Source organism: Microcaecilia unicolor, chromosome 2, assembly GCF_901765095.1.
Source record: "Microcaecilia unicolor chromosome 2, aMicUni1.1, whole genome shotgun sequence".
Classification (NCBI taxonomy): domain Eukaryota; kingdom Metazoa; phylum Chordata; class Amphibia; order Gymnophiona; family Siphonopidae; genus Microcaecilia; species Microcaecilia unicolor.
Window position 1 is genome coordinate 272,752,402 of NC_044032.1, and position 20,126 is coordinate 272,772,527.

The following is a 20,126-nucleotide window of genomic DNA, read 5'->3' on the forward strand; positions in this document are numbered from 1 at the left end:
ATCTGCTGTAAAAGATTAAGTCCCAAAGGCCTTAGAACCCCCTTTATCCAGTTTCAGCCACACAGAGAACAAATATTATAGCACCATTAAATGTATTCTTCCATATGGGAATGAAGTTTGGAGACTATAGAGCAGGAACAGGAATGACACACGAGCTGAATCCTTCATCTCAAGCATACATGTAAAATATAGATATTCCCTCAGGTAATACAGAATAAGAGATCATATTTAGCCCTGTACATAGAAATGGGAAAATGGTCCACCCTGGTCTTGTCAGATCACGTTCTTCTAGACTTCAGTATCATCTGGACACAACAAAATGCAAACTACATGAAAATGTAATTACAGTACCGCAGACAATGCTAAAATAGTTATAGTGGGGTTTGAACCTATGCCAGAGGAAAGATTGATGAGACAGAATTCTGGGATAAGGTAGGTGAATACTACTCAAGAAGCGACAAAGCAACACTAGAAGATTGGCATGAGGTTTCTGAGACCAATTTAGACAGCATGACCCATGAAAATAAAAGAAAAATCAAACGCTAGTAAGTACAAATGAGCCAATGCGGACCTCTTGCTACTATATAGGCACCTTTAGAGAACCTTGAAGAAAGACAGAACTGAGATAAATAGACTAAATTGGAGAAAAACAGCATCCAGATTTAAAATCAAACTAGCTGATTCCAAAAAACTGTTACTCTAAACTGATTGACAACAACATCACCAACACCAAATGTCTCTTCTCTATAGTTACCAACCTAACAAACATAGATGGAATAACTATCCTGACTCAGGAATCCGCTCCAACAGCAGAGCAACTAGCCCTCTATTTCAGAGTGAAAATCACCAAAATCAGAGTACAATTTAGCAACATTATCAACAAGGAATATATAACAACCAAACATCCTGATACAGCAATACCCACTGATATGACTCAGGATATCTTCCACACCATCAAATGGTCTGAATTAGATAAACTACTTGGGAAGTTCTCCAAATCCCACTCCCAACTAGACATAAGTCCAACAAGCCTCATGAGTTGTGCCTCTCCTAAATTCAAATCCATAATCTATAATTGGCTGACTGATTCCATGTCCAGAGTTTACTTTCTACCACAATGGGGAATATTATCCTTACCCCCATACTGAAAACCAACAAGAATCAAGGGCCAATGTGAACAAATACCAGCCTATAGCATCCATACCTTACTAGTGGAAGGAATAGTCACCATACAACTAACTGAATATTTGGAGAGATTGGATATACTACACATCTCACAATCAGGATTCCGAGCAAATTTTAGCACTGAGACCACCCTATGTGCTCTATTGCTGCCACGCTGGTGATCCCCTGCAAACACAAATGTAGTTTAAAAGTAGACCAGTAGGTGAGGGAGATGTTGGATGGGGGTGGAGAGAAGGGGAAAACATTCCATCTCATGGGGGGTACCCCTGGAGCAGCTGTTTTTAAAGTAGATGGGAGGAAGGGGTTCAAAGAGAGGGGGAAGTACCAGACCGGGGGTGGGGGGGAGATGAAAGGGAAGAAATGATGGGCCCAGAAACAGAGAGAGAGATGGTAGACAATGGTATGGAAGGAGGGAAGAGAAAGGGAAAGAAAGTGGACCCAGGAGATTCTGTGGATGGAAGGGGAGGGAGGTACTGGATGGGAGGGCAGTTGAGAAGAGAAAGGGAGAGATGGTAGACCCAGGGGTGGTGCAGAGGGAAGGAGGGAGAGATGCTGGATGGAAGGGCAGTTGGGAAGAGAAAGGGAGAGATGGTAGACCTGGGGGTGGTGGAGAGAAAGCCTGTAAGAAAGAGAGAGACGGACCTGGGGGGTGAAAGGGAGGGAGGGAAGAGAGAGGAAGAAATGTTGGGTCCGGGGGTGGAAGCTCTGGAAAGATGCTGAACAGTGGGATGGGGGGAGGGAATAGATGATGCATCACTGAGGAAGGGAAGAAGAAGATGAACAGAAAATAGAGGGAATAATGTTGGACCATTGGGGGGGAGGGAAGAAGAAGAGAGATGGACCCATGGGAGGGGGCAGGAGGGTAAAGAGTTGGAACAGGATGATGCTAGAAGTTGGAGGGAAAGGGGCAGGGAGATGTTAGACAATGGGAATTTGATAGGTAGCTGAAATTTAAAAGAAGGAGAAGGGTGAGAAAGAGGGTGACATTTGAGTGAACACAGGCAGAAAAGAAAAAAAGGGAAGAACTGAAAGGGAACAATCTATATATTAGAGACAGGTGTAGTAATGGAATGGAACAAGAGAGAAGAGAGGAGAAAAGAAAAAAATGAATAGCAGACTGGAAAGAGAATTAGCAGAAGACAGACAGGAAAGCAGAAAAGAGAAACTGGAACCAAGATGATGGAAAAATAAAATATCCAGACAGCAAATGTAGAAAAATGTGTTTTATTTTGAATTAACTGGAATATGTTAACTTTGGGATATGTGCATCACAAATGTTTTTGTACTGTATTAGTGGTGTAGCCAGACAGCGGATTGGGGGGGGGGGGGGGGGGGGGGCTTGAGCTCAAAATGGGTGAGCAAATTTTCTCCCTGCCCTAATGCAAAATATAAATATGTGAGCTACGGGATCCCTAAGCCAACTAAAGTTGTTAAATCGCAAGAGAATTGTGAAAAATTACAAGAGGACCTTACAAGACTGGGAGATTGGGCATCCAAATGGCAGATGATGTTTAATGTGAGCAAGTGCAAAGTTATGCATGTGGGAAAGAGGAACCCAAACTATAGCTACGTAATGCAAGGTTCCACATTAGGAATCACCAACTGGGAAATGGATCTAGGCGTCATCGTTGATGATACGTTGAAACCCTCTGCTCAGTGTGCTGCTGCGGTTAAGAAAGCAAATAGAATGTTAGGTATTATTAGGAAAGGAATGGAAAACAAAAATGAGGACATTGTAATGCCTTTGTATTGTTCCATGGTGTGACCGCTTCTCGAATATTGTGTTCAATTCTGGTCACCACATCTCAAAAAAGATATAGTGGAATTAGAAAAGGTACAGAGAAGGGTGACGAAAATGATAAAGGGGATGGGATGACTTCCCTATGAGGAAAGGCTAAAGCGGCTAGGGCTCTTCAGCTTGGAGAAAAGGCGGCTGAGGGGAGATATGATAGAGGTCTGTGAAATAATGAGTAGAGTATAATGGATAGACATGAATCGCTTGTTTACTCTTTCCAAAAATACTGGGACTAGGGAGCAAGCAAAGAAGCTACAAAGTAGTAAATTTAAAACGAATCAGAAAATTTGTTGCCAGAGAATGTAGTAAAAGCATTTAGCTTAGCGGGGTTTAAAAAGGTTTAGGTGGTTTCCTAAAGGAAAAATCCATACACCATTATTAAAATGGACTTGGGGAAAATCCACTGCTTATTTTTTTTTGTTACATTTTGTACCCCGCGCTTTCCCACTCATGGCAGGCTCAGTGCGGCGGGCAATGGAGGGTTAAGTGACTTGCCCAGAGTCACAAGGAGCTGCCTGTGCTGGGAATCGAACTCAGGTCCTCAGTTCCCAGGACCAAAGTCCACCACCACCCTAACCACTAGGCCACTCCTCCACTCCTTATTTCTAGGATAAGCAGCACAAAATGTATTGTACTGTTTTGGGATCTTTCCAGGTACTGGGCTTCATGGACCTTCGGTCTGTCCCAGTATGTCAATACTTAAGTACTTATGAGGAAGAGAAGGAGAGAAAGAGGCAGAGTGAACTGTAGGGAGAGAGAAAGAGAGAGAGAAAAAAAAGAGCAGAAAAACTTGCTCCATGGGCCAGATATGCTTTGGGGACAGGAAGAGAAAGGAGGATTTAAAAAAAAAACTGTTTCCCGTTCTGTGTCTGGCCCTCAGACCATACTTTGGGGACCCCTGCTGTAAATCTTGAGGTGTAGATTGTTTAATTGTGTTTGTTGAATTCAATCTCTTTCAGGGGAGAAAAATCAGAAGTATAAGGAGTTGAAGAAAAGAGAAGAAGGCATGGACAGTAAGTTAATGCCATTGTATGACAATCACTGATCTTCTGTTTTCTTTATCCAAAACTAGCTTTAATGGAAGCCCTGACATGGTACATGGAAATTAACTTGAAGGCATTTCCTGAGGGTGGGTGATAGTAGAAGCTGCCTTTGCTGATGTGTGAGTGGGACTTAAGGAAGATTGCTTAATTCTTTGTGTGTATTTTTGAAAGTTAAAAAGGGGGAAAGGGTTATTTAATTATGTGTGCACATCTTAGAATTTTTAAAAAGAGGGCTGATCCGGGAGGGGAGAAAGAAATGCCAGACCATGCACATCAGGGGGAGGTGAGGGAGGGAAGCAGAAGGTGGGTAATACGTGGTTAATTATTAATTGAGATTAATAATTAACAAGTTAATCACAGTGTTAATCACAATTGGTGTGCAGCCCTAAATAAGATTAGTCAAATTGGTAGAGGGGTGGAAATATAAGTTAAGGATGCCATGGAGTTATGATAAAAATCCTTCAGGAAAAAAAATGCACTGTGGAATTCTTGGGGATAAAAATTCTATGTATAATGGGGAAGAATATAGTGGTGAGGATATCCTACCATCCCATTAGCCAGGATGAGGAAACAGACAGTGAAATTCTAACAAAATTTGCATTCTCCAAGGACAAGCAGGATAAGATATTCTTACTTCTGGGTGATGTCAGCCGACAGATCCTGTGTGAGAACGCTCACCAGCTTGTAAGATTCAACTTTTTAGAGCATTGTCCCACATATGTACAAGTCCCATGCAAGTTGCTTTATGTGGGTAAAACAACTAGGAAGATTCGTATAAGAATATTGGAACACAAAATAACTTAAAAAGACAAAATCTTACTGCACCACTGTCTGTCCTTCAATCATAGCTTTACAGAACTAAGATTTTTAGCAATTAAGATGATTCAGGCTTCATGGAGCGTAGGTGATTTAGATGCTTTTGATCCCTGACACAGGCATTTGCCAAAACATGAACTGTGTTGAGTCCAATAAAAACTGCTTCCTCTTACACTTGTCTCCACCTGGTTGCTCCATCTGGAGCTTACTACACTGTTTTGTCTCACATTTGGTTTGTGTTGCTACTTCCCTCCAATCTGCTCTTCCCCACACATATACTTGTCTTCCCACCTGGTGCTGTCATGTAGGAACAAGCTAGTCTCAAATTTTTCATGGAGTTTGTCAGATGTTCTTTTAAACCTCTCCTTAGGTTACATCTTAAGTCTTTTGAGTGTGCCTGTTTGGCAATAATTTGTCTATTTGAAATCTCGTAAGTCTTGTTGCTTCCATGCAACCGTGGTTCCCAGTAAAATACCTTAGGGGTTTTTTTGTCACATTTTAAGTTTTCTTTGTTTTCTGCAGCCCACTAGGCCCTCTTAAGCTTCAGGCAACCTGCTGGCATAAGCGGAGCCAGGATGAGGCAGGTTGACGGCGCGGGGGGAGCGAGAGCGGACTTCCGCCGGTGCACATTTTCAGTGCAACAGGACGAAAAAAAAATAGGCGCCGGCAGAACTCCGTTTGGGGAAGCGGCCGCTCCCCTGGCACCCCACCTAGCTACGCCACTGCCAGCTGGGTACATTTTTCACAATTGAGTCATTTGATTTCATTTCGGCTTTTTTTCTGGATATATCCCAGAAAAACACTCCCAGTGACATTAAGAAGTATACCAGGTGTAATATGACCATATCTGTCATGGATATTCATAATTGGTATGAAGGCGTTGGAACAGACATTTGATAAACAAATATTTTAACAAACAATGCCCATGTTTCATCCAGCAGGGGCTGCTTCAGGGGTTAGATATTACCTTATAAAAATCAGACAAAAGATTGCAAATTAATACTGTCAAGTACTGAGCGTGATGTAAATAGGAACAACAAACATAGTTTGAAATGTCTATATGCGAATGCCAGGAGCCTAAGAAATAAGATGAGAGAGTTAGAATATATTGCACTAAATGAAAAATTAGATATAATAGGCATCTCAGAGACCTGGTGGAAGGAGGATAACCAGTGGGACACTGTCATACCGGGGTACAAATTATATCGTAGTGATAGGGCGGATCGAATTGGTGGAGGGGTAGCATTGTATATTAACGAGAGCCTTGAATCAAATAGATTGAAAATTCTGCAGGAAACAAAACACGTCTTGGAATCACTGTGGGTTGAAATTCCATGTGTAAAGGGGAAAAGGATAGTGATAGGAGTGTACTACCGTCCACCTGGCCAGGATGAACAGACGGATGCAGAAATGTTAAAGAAAACTAGGGACGCAAACAAACTGGGTAACACAATAATAATGGGTGATTTCAATTACCCCGATATTGACTGGGTAAATGTAACATCGGGACACGCTAGGGAGGTAAAATTCCTTGATGAAATCAAGGACAGCTTTATGGATGACACGTTTTCAAAACTGGAACTAGGTTTGTGAGCCCTTGGACCACTGCCGAGGAGCGGCAGCGGCAGGCAAAACCACTCCACACCGGAAGCAAGGCAGAACTCTGACAAACAGTGAGACTTCACCTGCACATGGCCACCTTTCACCAGGAGTTGAGCTCCTGGCTGCAGGCGGCCGGCAGGACTTATAGGACAGGGCAGGAACAGGATCCCAACTAGGCTGAACAGGGACTAAGGGTCAGAGGGGAAAGGAATAAACAGGGGCAGCAAGGCAGGGAAAGGAAAAGCTAAAGGACAGGACTGAAAGCTGCAGAACAGCCACTAAAAACACAAACAGACAAGGACTAGACACAAAACTACAAGCCAGAGACAAGACTAGAGAACAAGCAACAACCTAATCTAAACTACACACAGACTGACTAGAACAAACAAGAACCCAAACTAAGCAAAAGAGCAACAAGCACCAACGTACCAGGGCTTAAGGCGATGCAAAGGCCAAGCAGAAAGGTTTCAAAATGGCTAATAAGCCCAGCAGCAGCTGAGACTCACTGCAGCAATCACCAGGCAACTAAGGGTGCTGCACATGGCCACTTTTCACCAGGAGTTGAGCTCCTGGCTGCAGGCGGCCGGCAGGACTTATAGGACAGGGCAGGAACAGGATCCCAACTAGGCTGAACAGGGACTAAGGGTCAGAGGGGAAAGGAATAATAAACAGGGGCAGCAAGGCAGGGAAAGGAAAAGCTAAAGGACAGGACTGAAAGCTGCAGAACAGCCACTAAAAACACAAACAGACAAGGACTAGACACAAAACTACAAGCCAGAGACAAGACTAGAGAACAAGCAACAACCTAATCTAAACTACACACAGACTAACTAGAACATACAAGAATCTCAAACAAGAACCCAAGCTAAGCAAAAGAGCAACAAGCACCAACGTACCAGGGCCTAAGGCGATGCAAAGGCCAAGCAGAAAGGCTCACTGCAGCAATCACCAGGCAACTAAGGGTGCTGTGCAGGTTCAAACAAAACAAACAGGTCTGGCAGGCCGGAAGATCCGAACTGGACTGGACTGAAGTCTGGAATGGGAGCCAGCACACAGAGACAGAGACGGAACTAACACAGGAAAAACAAACAGGAGCCAGCTCAGAAGCTGACCGCCGGAAATACGGTGAGTCTGAGAGGGGTCACGGCCACAGACGTATGACAATGCAGCAGCTGGTACAGGAGCCGACGAGAGAAGGAAAAATTCTAGACCTAGTCCTTAGTGGAGCGCATGATCTGGTGTGGGAGCCGCTTGATAACAGTGATCATAATATGATCGGATTTGATATTAGCTTTAATATTAGCTTTGAAGTAAGTATACATAGGAAATCAAATACGTTAGCGTTTAACTTTAAAAAAGGAGACTATGATAAAATGAGAAGAACGGTGAAAAGAAAACTTAGAGGAGCGACTGCGAGGGTCAAAAATTTACATCAGGCGTGGATGCTGTTCAAAAACACCATCCTGGAAGCTGAGGCCAAATATATTCCGTGTATTAAAAAAAGGAGGACAGAAGACCAAACGACAGCCGACGTGGTTAAAAAGTGAGGTGAAGGAAGCTATTAGAGCTAAAAGAAAATCCTTCAGAAAATGGAAGAAGGAACCGACTGAAGATAATAAGAAACGGCATAAGGAATGTCAAGTCAGATGCAAAGCGCTGATAAGGAAGGCTAAGAGGGACTTCGAAAAAAAGATCGCATTGGAGGCAAAAACACATAGTAAAAATTTTTTTAGGTATATTAAAAGCAGGAAGCTGGCAAAAGAATCAGTTGGACCGCTAGATGACCAAGGAGTAAAAGGGGCGATCATGGAAGACAAAGCCTTACCGGAGAGATTAAATAAATTCTTTGCTTTGGTCTTCACCAAGGAAGATTTGGGAGTTATACCGGTGCCGGAAATGGTATTCGAAGCTGACGAGTTGGAGAAACTTAATGAATTCTGTGTAAACCTGGAGGATGTAATGGGGCAGTTCTACAAACTGAAGAGTAGCAAATCTCCTGGACCGGATGATACTCATCCCAGAGTACTGATAGAACTGAAAAATGAGCTTGCAGAGCTGTTGTTAGAAATATGTAATTTATCCTTAAATTCGAGTGTGGTACCGGAAGACTGGAGAGTGGCCAATGTAACGCCGATTTTTAAAAAGGTTCCAGAGGAGATCCAGGAAATTATAGACCGGTGAGTCTGACATCGGTGCCGGGCAAAATGATAGAGACTATTATTAAGAACAAAATTACAGAGCATATTCAAAAGCATGGATTAATGAGACAAAGTCAACATGGATTTAGTGAAGGGAAATCTTGCCTCACCAATCTACTCCATTTCTTTGAAGGGGTGAACAAACATGTGGTAAAGGTGAGCCGGTTGATATTGTGTATCTGGATTTTCAGAAGGCGTTTGACAAAGTACCTCATGAAAGACTCCAGAGGAAATTGGAGAGTCATGGGATAGGAAGTAGTGTTCTATTGTGGATTAAAAACTGGTTAAAAGATAGAAAACAGAGAGTAGGATTAAATGGTCATTATTCTCAATGGAGAAGGGTAGTTAGTGGGATTCACCAGGGGTCTGTGCTGGGACCGCTGCTTTTTAACATATTTATAAATGACCTAGAGATGGGAGTAACTAGTGAGGTAATTAAATTTGCTGATGACACAAAGTTATTCAAAGTCGTTAAATCGTGGGAGGACTGTGAAAAATTACAAGAGGACCTTACGAGACTGGGAGACTGGGCGTCTAAATGGCTGATGATGTTTAATGTGAGCAAGTGCAAAGTGATGCATGTGGGAAAGAGGAACCCGAATTATAGCTACATCATGCAAGGTTCCACGATAGGAGTTACGGACCAAGAAAGGGATCTAGGTGTTGTCATGGTTGATGATACGTTGAAACCTTCTGCTCAGTGTGCTACTGTGGCTAAGAAAGCAAATAGAATGTTAGGTATTATTAGGAAAGGAATGGAAAACAAAAATGAGGATGTTATAATGCCTTTGTATTGCTCCATGGTGCGACCGCACCTCGAATATTGTGTTCAATTTTGGTTGCTGTATCTCAAAAAAGATATAGTGGAATTAGAAAAGGTGCAGAGAAGGGCGACGAAAATGATAAAGGGGATGGGACGACTTCCCTATGAGGAAAGGGTAAAGCGGCTAGGGCTCTTCAGCTTGGAGAAAAGGTGGCTGAGGGGAGATATGATAGAGGTCTATAAAATAATGAGTGGAGTTGAATGGGTAGATGTGAAGCGTATGTTCACGCTTTCCAAAAATACTTGGACTAGGGGGCATGTGATGAAGCTACAATGTAGTAAATTTAAAACAAATCGGAGAAAATGTTTCTTCACTCAACGTGTAATTAAACTCTAGAATTTGTTGCCACAGAATGTGGTAAAGGCGGTTAGCTTAACGGAGTTTTAAAAAGGTTTGGACGGCTTCCTAAAGGAAAAGTCCATAGACCATTATTAAATGGACTTGGGGAAAATCCACTATTTCTGGGATAAGCAGTATAAAATGTTTGTACTTTTTTGGGATCTTGCCAGGTATTTGTGATCTGAATTGGCCACTGTTGGAAACAGGATGCTGGGCTCGATGGACCTTTGGTCTTTCCCAGTATGGCAATACTTAAGTACTTATATCATTCACTTCACCATAGGCATTACAGGACCTTCAGCCTTCAGGGGGGTTACTGTACGTCATTCCTATTGGAAATTGCAGATTACTCATAATTACCACCTGCAGTGCCAGGGACCTTGTCACGATCCATCTTCTTGTAATCTCTGTTCACAGATGTAAAGGAGAGGTGTCAGAGGTCATGAGAAGCAACACAAGAGGATTTTTGGCGAAAGTAAGTCTGATCCATCAATGTTGGCAATGGAAGCATGATCTCCAAAGCTCCAGAAGCAGCATCAGACACTGACATTAAATGTTGACAAAAGCTATTGGGATTGGGCATCCTCTGATCCTCTTCCAAAAGGCAAAGGATTCATTCTTATTGCCACTGAGGAATACAAATGTGGGATGTTGGGCAGAAGCTAAGCACACTGACATTGGTCCCCCTTGTGGCACCCCCGTCATGAGGACAGCTTACTCTCCTTGACATCAGAGGGGGTGTGCCGACCTCCAAGGAGCCAAAACCTTGCATCTAATACTCACCAAATGTCTCAGAAGGACATGGTCACATTGACTGAGCCCCAGTCTTTGTCGATGGTGGCCCTCAAGGAGTGTCTCGGCAGATTCAAGGAACTCATGGAGCACTTCCTTGTGACAAGGTGACGGCTGTGGCTAGAAGGATGCTATGCCGCAAAGAGAGGGGTATAACCAGTAGAACAATGGAGATGTTGATGCCTCTCTACAAGTCGTTGGTGAGGCCCCACTTGGAGTATTGTGTTCAGTTTTGGAGGCCGTATATGGCTAAAGATGTAAAAAGACTGGAAGTGGTGCAAAGAAAAGCTACGAAAATGATATGGGATTTGCGTTGCAAACCGTACGAGGAGAGACTTGTTGACCTGAACATGTATACCTTGGAGGAAAGGAGAAATGAGTGACGTGATACAGATGTTCAAATATTTGAAAGGTATTAATCCGCATACGAACCTTTTCCGGAGACGGGAAGGTGATGGAACTAGAGGACATGAATTGAGATTGAAGGGGGGCAGACTCAGGATTAATGTCAGGAATTATTTTTTCACAGAGAGGATGGTGGATACATGGAATGCCCTCCCGCGGGAGGTGGTGGAGATGAAAACGGTAATGGAATTCAAACATGCGTGGAATAAACACAAAGGAATCCTGTTTAGAAGGAATGGATCTATGGAATCTTAGCGGACATTGGGTGGCGACGCCGGTATTTGGAGAATAAAACCAGTGCAGGTCGGACTTCTACGGTTTGTGCCCTGAGAAAGGCAGGGACAAATCAAACTCGGATATACATATAAAGTAATTACATACTATGTAAAATGAGTTTATTTTGTTGGGCAGACTGGATGGACCATTCAGGTCTTTATCTGCTGTCATTTACTATGTTACTATCTCTATGCAGTTTAGCATCCTTCTGGCTGTGGTTTCTGCCTTGTTACATTGTTTCATCACCTTGAGATCCTCGGACACCATCACCCCAAGGTCTCTCTTCTGAGCTGTGCTTATCAATCTCTTGAGGCTAGAGTAGCAGACTTGGAGGAGCTGAGGGAGACAGAGAGGTACATAGAGGAAATCTATAGGGACGTAGTAGATAAGTCCCACCTCCAATTTGGCAGCCCCTTTGCTGCCTTGGAGGAGGGAGGTCTCCTAGAAGGAGAGCATCACCTTGGTGAAGTAGGAAGTACTCCTTTAGCCAGAACTTTCCCACCTGGGGATGCACTATCCTCTTGCCCCGAGGATATGTCTCCAACTTTTGCCCAGGAGGGAAGAGTTAGGACAGCTGTTGTAGTTGGTGATTTGATTATTAGGCACGTAGATATCTGGGTAGTTGGTGATTCGATTATTAGGCACGTAGATATCTGGGTGTTTGGTGGACGTGAGGATCACCTGCTCACTTGCTACCTGGTGCTAAGGTGGCAGACCTCACGCGTCACCTAGACAGGATCTTAGATAGTGCTGGGGAGGAGCCGGCTGTCTTGGTACATGTGGGTCCAAAGTATAGCAAAAAGCACTAAGAGCCTTCAGAAACGAGACACAGTTTCTTTAATTATAAAAACGATTATCCAATGTGGACCCCATTGGATATTCGTTTTGTGTCCCATTTCTGAAGGCTCTTGGTGCTTTTTGCTGTACTTTGAACTTTTGTTCGTTGCTGTGGATTCCTCTCTGTGTTGTTGTATTGGTACATGGAGGTACCAATGACATAGTAAAATGTGGGAGAGAGAATCTGGAAGCCAAATTTAGGCTCTTAGCTGAAGTCCAGATCCTCCAAGGTAGAATTTTCAGAAATGCTCCTGGTTCCATGCGCAGGACTCAAAATGCAGGCCGGGCTCCGAAGTATCAATGCGTGGCTGAGATGATGGTGCAGGGATGAAGGCTTTAGATTTGTTAGGAACTGAGAAACATTCTGGGAAAGGAGGAGACTGTTCTGAAAGAATAGGCTTCACCTTAACGGGATAGAGCCAGGTTGCTGGCACTAACTTTTAAAAAGGAGATAGAGCTGCTTTTAAACTAGAATGGGGGTGGAGGAGAGCCTATAGTCACCCAGGAGCACATGGTTCTGTGTGGAGTGTCCTTGAAGTATACTATTGAAACAAGACATGTAGAGAATCCCAGTAGAGAGGTTTCCACAATTCTGAAAGTAAGCCAGGCGTGCTTAATGAGAGAGCAGGATACAGGATGCACATAATCCCCTTCAACTTCTAAACAAATTGTAGATGCAAGGAAAAAACACAATCTGAAGTGCCTGTATACAAATGCCAGAAGCCTAAAAAATAAGATGGGATAGTTAGAATATTGTATATTATTATTACAGCTATGAGCTTTGGTTCAAGGTCTGAGACTTTGGTTCAGGATCTAAAATGAGGAAAAATCTTACAGGCCCATGACTTTAACCTGAACTTCAGTGTGATTGATCTGTTGTGACATTCTGAGGCAGTAGAATGAGGAACGGGCGTGAGTGGAAAAACAGGGTAACATTGTTTAGCAATATTGTGGTCACAGATGCTTTTGAAAAATAGAACAAGATGGCACCTCAGGAAGATGACTTGGAGGGGCATAATCGAACGGCGCTGGCCATCTATATGGCCGGCGCCGCAAACAGCGGTCCCAAACTGTATTATCAAAATAGATGGCTGGCCATCTTTCGTTTTGATAATACGGTTGGGGCCGGCCAAATGTCAGAGATGGCCGGGTTTGAGATGGCCAGCTTCGGTTTTCGCCGATAATGGAAACCGAGGCCGGCCATCTCAAACCCAGCCAAATCCAAGGCATTTGGTCGTGGGAGGGACCAGCATATGTAGTGCACTGGCCCCCCTCACATGCCAGGACACCAACCGAGCACCCTAGAGGGCACTGCAGTGGACTTCAAAAATTGCTCCCAGATGCATACCTCCCTTACCTTGGGTGCTGAGCCCCCTAAATCCCCCCCCCCAAACCCACTACCCACAACCGTACACCACTACCATAGCCCTCAGGGGTGAAAGGGGGCACCTACATGTGGGTACAGTGGGTTTTAGGGGGGTTGGAGGGCTCAACCCTTACCACCACAAGTGTAACAGGTAGGTGGGGGGTGGACCTGGGTCCGCTTGGATGAAGTGCACTGCACCCACTAAAACTGCTCCAGGGACCTGCATACTGCTGTCATGGAGCTGGGTATGATATTTGAGGCTGGCATACAGGCTGGCAAAAGTTTTTAATTTTTTTTTAGGGTGGGAGGGGGTTGGTGACCACTGGGGGAGTACAGGGAGGTCATCCCCGATTCCCTCCAGTGGTCATCTGGTCAGTTTGGACACTTTTTTGAAGCTTGGTCCTCAACCTGCACTTCCCCAGCTGTAAAGGACTAAAATACAAGCTGATGCATGCTACTACCTTCTCCTACATGAGCATGCAGTTATGGAATGCACTACCTACAGACTTGAAAACAATCAACGAAATAACTATCTTTCGCAAATCTCTGAAGACATACCTCTTTAACAAAGCCTACAATGAGATCCAATAACCGGCAGCCTCACTAATATACCTCACTAACCCAATCAGTTATGAAAGCCCACCTTCTACAACTACCCTAATCACTCCCTTCCTTCTTCTATCCTCCCTTACTTATACTATGCACAATTCTACTGTATCTGATATCCTGATGTGACAATGTTAACATAATCATGTAAGCCACATTGAGCCTGCAAATAGGTGGGAAAATGTGGGATACAAATGCAATAAATAAATAAATAAATAATAATAAAATAAATGGACCAAGTAAAGTCGGCCAAATGCTCGTCAGGGCCGGCTTTCTTTTTTCCATTATCGGGCGAAGCCGGCCATCTCTTAAGCACGCCCCCGTCCCGCCTTCTGTACCCTGCCGACATGCCCCCTTGAAGTTTTGCCGGCTCTGCGACGGACTGCAATTGAGGCCGGCCAAAATCGGCTATCGATTATGTCGATTTTGCCGGACTTGAGAGATGGCCGGCCATCTCCCGATTTGTGTCGGAAGATGGCCGGCCTTCTCTTTTGAAAATAAGCTGGTTAGTCTTCCAGTAAAAGCTAGTCTATTGTTAGCTTTTCCAGTAAATACTAATCAACTCATTACCATAGCCAATCAGTGTTAACTATGACATTAACATAGATCCAATAAGGTGTGCTTACTGTCATATTATCTGTATCCTGAATGGACATATAAAAATGAGTGTACTTCCTATTTCAATGGAGAGAGACAGCCACAGCTGGTACCTTTGAAACAGCCGAGCTGCTCTCTCACATGAGAAACCAATCAATTGTATCTGAATTGGCAAGTAATCCAATTGCTTTCTCATAAGTAGCTTTGAGTCTTTTATATCTATAATTGGTTTTGACTGGTAAAATAAAACATTAGAGACTCAGACCCAGAGAACACCTATGTGTAGCTGGGGTACTATATTCCCATAACCAATTGATTGTACATGTTGCTTGTATATTCTTTGAAGTCTCAGATATAGAAGTAATTTCATGTAGCAATATTCTGTACTCCCAAAATTCCGCCGCACGTATTATCTACCGCGTGAATCGATACTCTCATATCACCCCTCTCCTCAAGTCGCTTCACTGGCTCCCGATCCGCTACTGTATACAGTTCAAGCTTCTCCTATTGACCTTCAAGTGCACTCAATCTGCAGCCCCCCTTTACCTCTCTACCCTCCTCTCCCCGTACGTTCTTACCCGTAACCTCCGCTCTCAGGACAAATCACTACTATCTGTACCCTTTTCTACCACCGCTAACTCCAGACTCCGCTCCTTCTGCCTCACATCACCTTATGCCTGGAACAGTCTTCCCGAGCCATACGCCATGCGCCCTCCCTGCCCATCTTCAAGTCCTTACTCAAAGCCCATCTCTTCTCCCTTGCTTTTGGCGCCTAACCACCTTCCCTACATAGCTTATAACCTTTAGATTGTAAGCTACCTACATTGACTACATAAGTTGTAAGTTACCTACACTGACTACATAGTTTGTAACCTTTAGATTGTAAGCTCTCTTGAGCAGGGACTGTCCTTCCCCATGCTAAAATTGTACAGCGCTGCGTAACACTGGCAGCGCTATAGAAATGCTAAGTAGTAGTAGTAATTTCATGTAGCAATATTCTGTACTCCCAGTGAGATATCACTGATCTGTTAATTGTACAAATACTTGATGAGGTATCTAATAAAGAGCAAACTGATGCAGCCTTGGGTGATTTATTTACTCCTAGGTATTGGTGGGTGGACTACCGTCTTGGGAGGGATAAATATACCCTAAAAAATTATACAATATAAAGCACTAAATGATGAGGTAAATATAATAGGCATCTCAGACACTTGGTGGAAAGAGGACAATCAAAGGGCCACTGTATTAACAGGGTACAAATTGTACCGCAATGATAGAGAGGATCAAATTCTACAATTATATACCAGGTATTTGAAGGTGTATCTTCTAAGTTTCAGTGAAGAGTTGGTGGAGAAAAAAAGACTTCAGTATTCACGGAGATACCTCAATTTAAAGGAAACACCTTTCTGAGTAAAGAGGACTCCTCATTAATCATAAGTCTTCAAAAAAAACTCCACATACAATTTCATATTCATGAAACAGCAACATAACCACCTCTCCACAATCCCTATGGGGTGAGACTCAATTTTATAGTGAAAGCATGTAACCAGATATTGCTTACCTTGGATGACAAATTGTTCTCCTTATCTAATATCCTCTTTGCGATAGTGATTTTATTTTTTATTTATTTTTGTTACATTTGTACCCCGTGCTTTCCCACTCATGGCAGGCTCAATGCGGCTTACATGGGGCAATGGAGGGTTAAGTGACTTGCCCAGAGTCACAAGGAGCTGCCTGTGTCTGAAGTGGGAATCGAACTCAGTTCCTCAGTTCCCCAGGACCAAAGTCCACCACCCTAACCACTAGGCCACTCTCTCAATAGGGGAACCCTTTTTTGCCTTAACTAGGCTGCTTCAGGGGAAGTTCATTTATTCCAATTATTTACATCCAAGATTATATTCTTCACATAACTCATCTCTCCTCAGTCGGGGGGGGGGGGGGGGGGGGTTGATATTTTTTCACCAAAGGTGGCCTCTTATAACCTCCGACAGGTGTGTTCTTCAAATAGTCCGGTTAGGATACACTCTCAATCTGGTATCCAAGCCTCCAAATTGCCCACCGGGAGCTCAGTCCTTCAGCTCCCAGCACAAGCAGGTACTTACAGAGGCACTCTCTGCCCTTCTAAAGGCCAATGCGGTCGAACCCATTCCAACAGAGGAAGAAGGGCTGGGATTTTATTCCAGGTACTTCCTTGTGCAAAAGAAAACGGGGGATGCGTCCCATCCTAGACCTAAGGGCCTTGAACAAATTCCTAGTCCCAGGGCCGGTCTTAGCAAGTGCGGGGCCCTATGCAGACCAATTTGGTGGGGCCCCATCCTAGCCCCGCCCCTGCCCTAGCCCCGCCCCATTGATAAGATTATTCAATTTTTAGAAACTTTTTTATTTACGAAATTTCAAATAAAGACAAATGAAGCTAAACTTGTAAAAACTGATTGAAATAAGCACAATGCTATCATGACCCCCCCCCCCCGAAATTATTCAGTTCAAGTCCACTACAATTAGTAGTTCCAATTCTCATAACAAAGGAGAATAAAGGAAAAATATTAATTAAGAAAAGATCCAGTACTTTCAGATTCCCCTATTACTCTGTAACCCATCAAACCAGAGAGGCAACACTGAGATCCCCAAGTAGCCAAAACAGATGTAAGTAAGTACATAGGTTCCTATTAAAGACAAAACCACAACACATTTACAGTAGCAAATTTTTCCATAAATCAGCTATATTGGAGATAGACTGACTGTCCTAAATCTAGTCCTCCTGCTCCTGGGTGTGCTGCTTTGAAATCAGCTCCCCCTGCCGCGAAGCTTCCATGAAGAATGAAGGATTGACTTTTGTATCTGAATGTAACTCGCCTTGAGCTACTGCTGAGAAAGGCGCGCTCTAACATAGTAACATAGTAACATAGTAGATGACGGCAGAAAAAGACCTGCATGGTCCATCCAGTCTGCCCAAGACAAACTCATATGTGTATACCTTACCTTGAATTTGTACCTGTCCTTTTCAGGGCACAGACCATATAAGTCTGCCCAGCAGTATTTCCCGCCTCCCAACCACCAGTCCCTCCTCCCATCACTGGCTCTGGTACAGACCGTACAAGTCTGCCCTCCCCTATCCTCTCCTCCCAATCACCACCCCCTCTTCCCCCCACCTGCTCCGCCACCCAATTTCAGCTAAGCTTCTGAGGATCCATTCCTTCTGCACAGGATTCCTCTATGCATATCCCACGCATGTTTGAACTCCGTTACCGAACATCACATCCCAAAGACTAGTACCACACATAATAAAGTGATATAAAACACAAAAAATGTCCTTAGGACCTAAAGAACAATTCTACAATACCATAATAGCATTAACTTCCAGGAAACACACAGCAAGCGCAGCAACGTAAACAATGCAATATCAATATTGGAAAACTAAACAAGCCAGATTAGAACAGATCAGCCCTACATAGATATTCAGTGTTAACAGAATACCTGGTCTTTCACACATACAGAACACGGATAGACCCTTACCAGGTATAGAATAAGTAACCATGAACTAAAAATAGAAGTATGTAGACAAAAATGCTTATGGATTAATTTACAGCAATATAACTAGGCATACCTCAGATGTACAGTCATATGTAAAGTATTTAAATTTTTCTTGAACCCATATTCTTAAAAATACACTAATATGATTTTAAGAACTTCTGAAATTAAACCAAACCCCAAGAAACTAGACTCTCCAATGAATGCAATACTAAAATATATGCCAAAATGTAAAGATAGCAGATGTAAATTTTAAAATATGACATATTCCAATCACATAACAAATTAACAAATAAAATAAAGAAAAAAAATGAAAATAAGGCATTTCTTCTTTCCCCCTTCCATCTAGTGTATCCCCCTCTCCCCATTCATCCAGTGCCCCCCAATCTCCCATTCCAACCAATGTGTCTCCTCTCTCCCCCTTCCGTGTCTCCCTTTCTCTGTCTCCTCTCCTCCTTTCAACCAGCATGTCCCCTCTCTCCCCTCTGTCACATGATCTTTCATCCAGTGTTTCTCTCTTTCTTCCCTCCATCCAACATCTCCCACTCCATCCCCCTTCCATTCAGTGTTTTCTCTCTCTCTGTTTATCCTTCAATCTCTCCCCTGTCTCTCTCTTCTTATTCACCCTGTCCACCAGTGTCTCAGTGTCCCTGTCTTTACCCTTCCTCTATAGTCAGCATCTCTCCACTTGCCCTATGCTCCCTTCCATGGTCTGCATTTCCTGTTTATGTTCCTGTTCCTTTCCATGTCCAGCTTTTCTCTCTTCTCTACCCTCTGTACCCCCACCCTTGGTCCAGCCTCTCTCCCTTCCTCATAGTACAGCATCTCTCCTCCTGATCCAGTCTGTCTCTTCTCTCCACCAATCCACTCAGACCAGCATTTCTCCACATCTTCCATCTCCCCTTTGCTCCAGCAGGTCTCCCTTGTTTCCTTCCCTCTGTTTCCCCTATCTCTCTCTCTCTCTTTCAAAATCACTGCGAAATTAGGACTTACCGGCTGCTGCTATTTTCCCTTTAGTCCATCAGACCACCGCAGCAGAAACAGGCTGTAGGTGTGCCCTCAGCCCTCCACTACAACGCGGCCCGCCCTTGAGGAAGGAAGTTCACTGTGTCAGGGCGGGCTGCGCGTCGTGGGGGTGGGCGGGATCACGCGCCGCATCAGCGGTCAGGAGGTGTCACGGGATGACAGAGTGCATCGTGGTGCTGGGAGCGCAGAATTCAGGCTCCAGGAGGCACAGAGCAGTCTCATCTGGCTGGGTCTGGCGGTGGCGGGACTCGGAGCGCCGCAGAACTGTTGAAGGCAGCACCCGGAGGCCGGAGCAGGATGGAGGAGGTGGAGTCGAGGCGCGCCGCGCGGGGCCCCCCCCCCCCCCCCCAAGCGCGAGGCCCTATGCGGCCGCCTCAGTTGCCTCGGTCTAAGACCTGCCCTGCCTAGTCCGAGAAAAGTTCAGGATGGTTTCCCTGGGCACCATTCTTCCCATGATTCAGGAAAACGATTGGCTATGCTCTCTGGACTTAAAGGATGCCTATACTCACATCTCGATACTCCCAGCTCACAGGAAGTATCTTTGATTTCGGTTGGGAACTCGGCACTTTCCGTACTGTATGCTGCCCTTTGGTCTCGCATCTGCGCCCAGAGTCTTCACAAAGTGTCTGGCAGTTGTCGCAGCATCGCTACGCAGACTGGGAGTGCATGTGTTTCCTTATCTTGACGATTCGCGGTGAAGAGCACCTTGGAGGCAGGGGCTGTACAGTCCATGTGGATGACTATTCGACTGCTAGAGCTACTGGGGTTTGTAATCAATTATCCCAAGTCCCACCTTGTCCCGGTACAGAAATTGGAGCTCATTGGAGCTCTGTTGGACACACGGACGTCTCAAGCTTATCTTCCCCAGGCAAGGGCAGACAATTTCCTGGC

General features: G+C 44.2%; 1 protein-coding gene across 1 annotated transcript in view; it reads left to right on the forward strand.

Annotated features, from left to right (window-relative positions):
• Nucleotides 1-20,126, forward strand: part of IFT74 (intraflagellar transport 74) — a 291,121-nt gene that overhangs the window by 201,991 nt on the left and 69,004 nt on the right. The window contains exon 14 of the mRNA XM_030194172.1: nucleotides 3,940-3,993. Coding sequence (XP_030050032.1) covers nucleotides 3,940-3,993 — 54 coding nt within the window. The remainder of the gene's footprint in view (nucleotides 1-3,939; nucleotides 3,994-20,126) is intronic.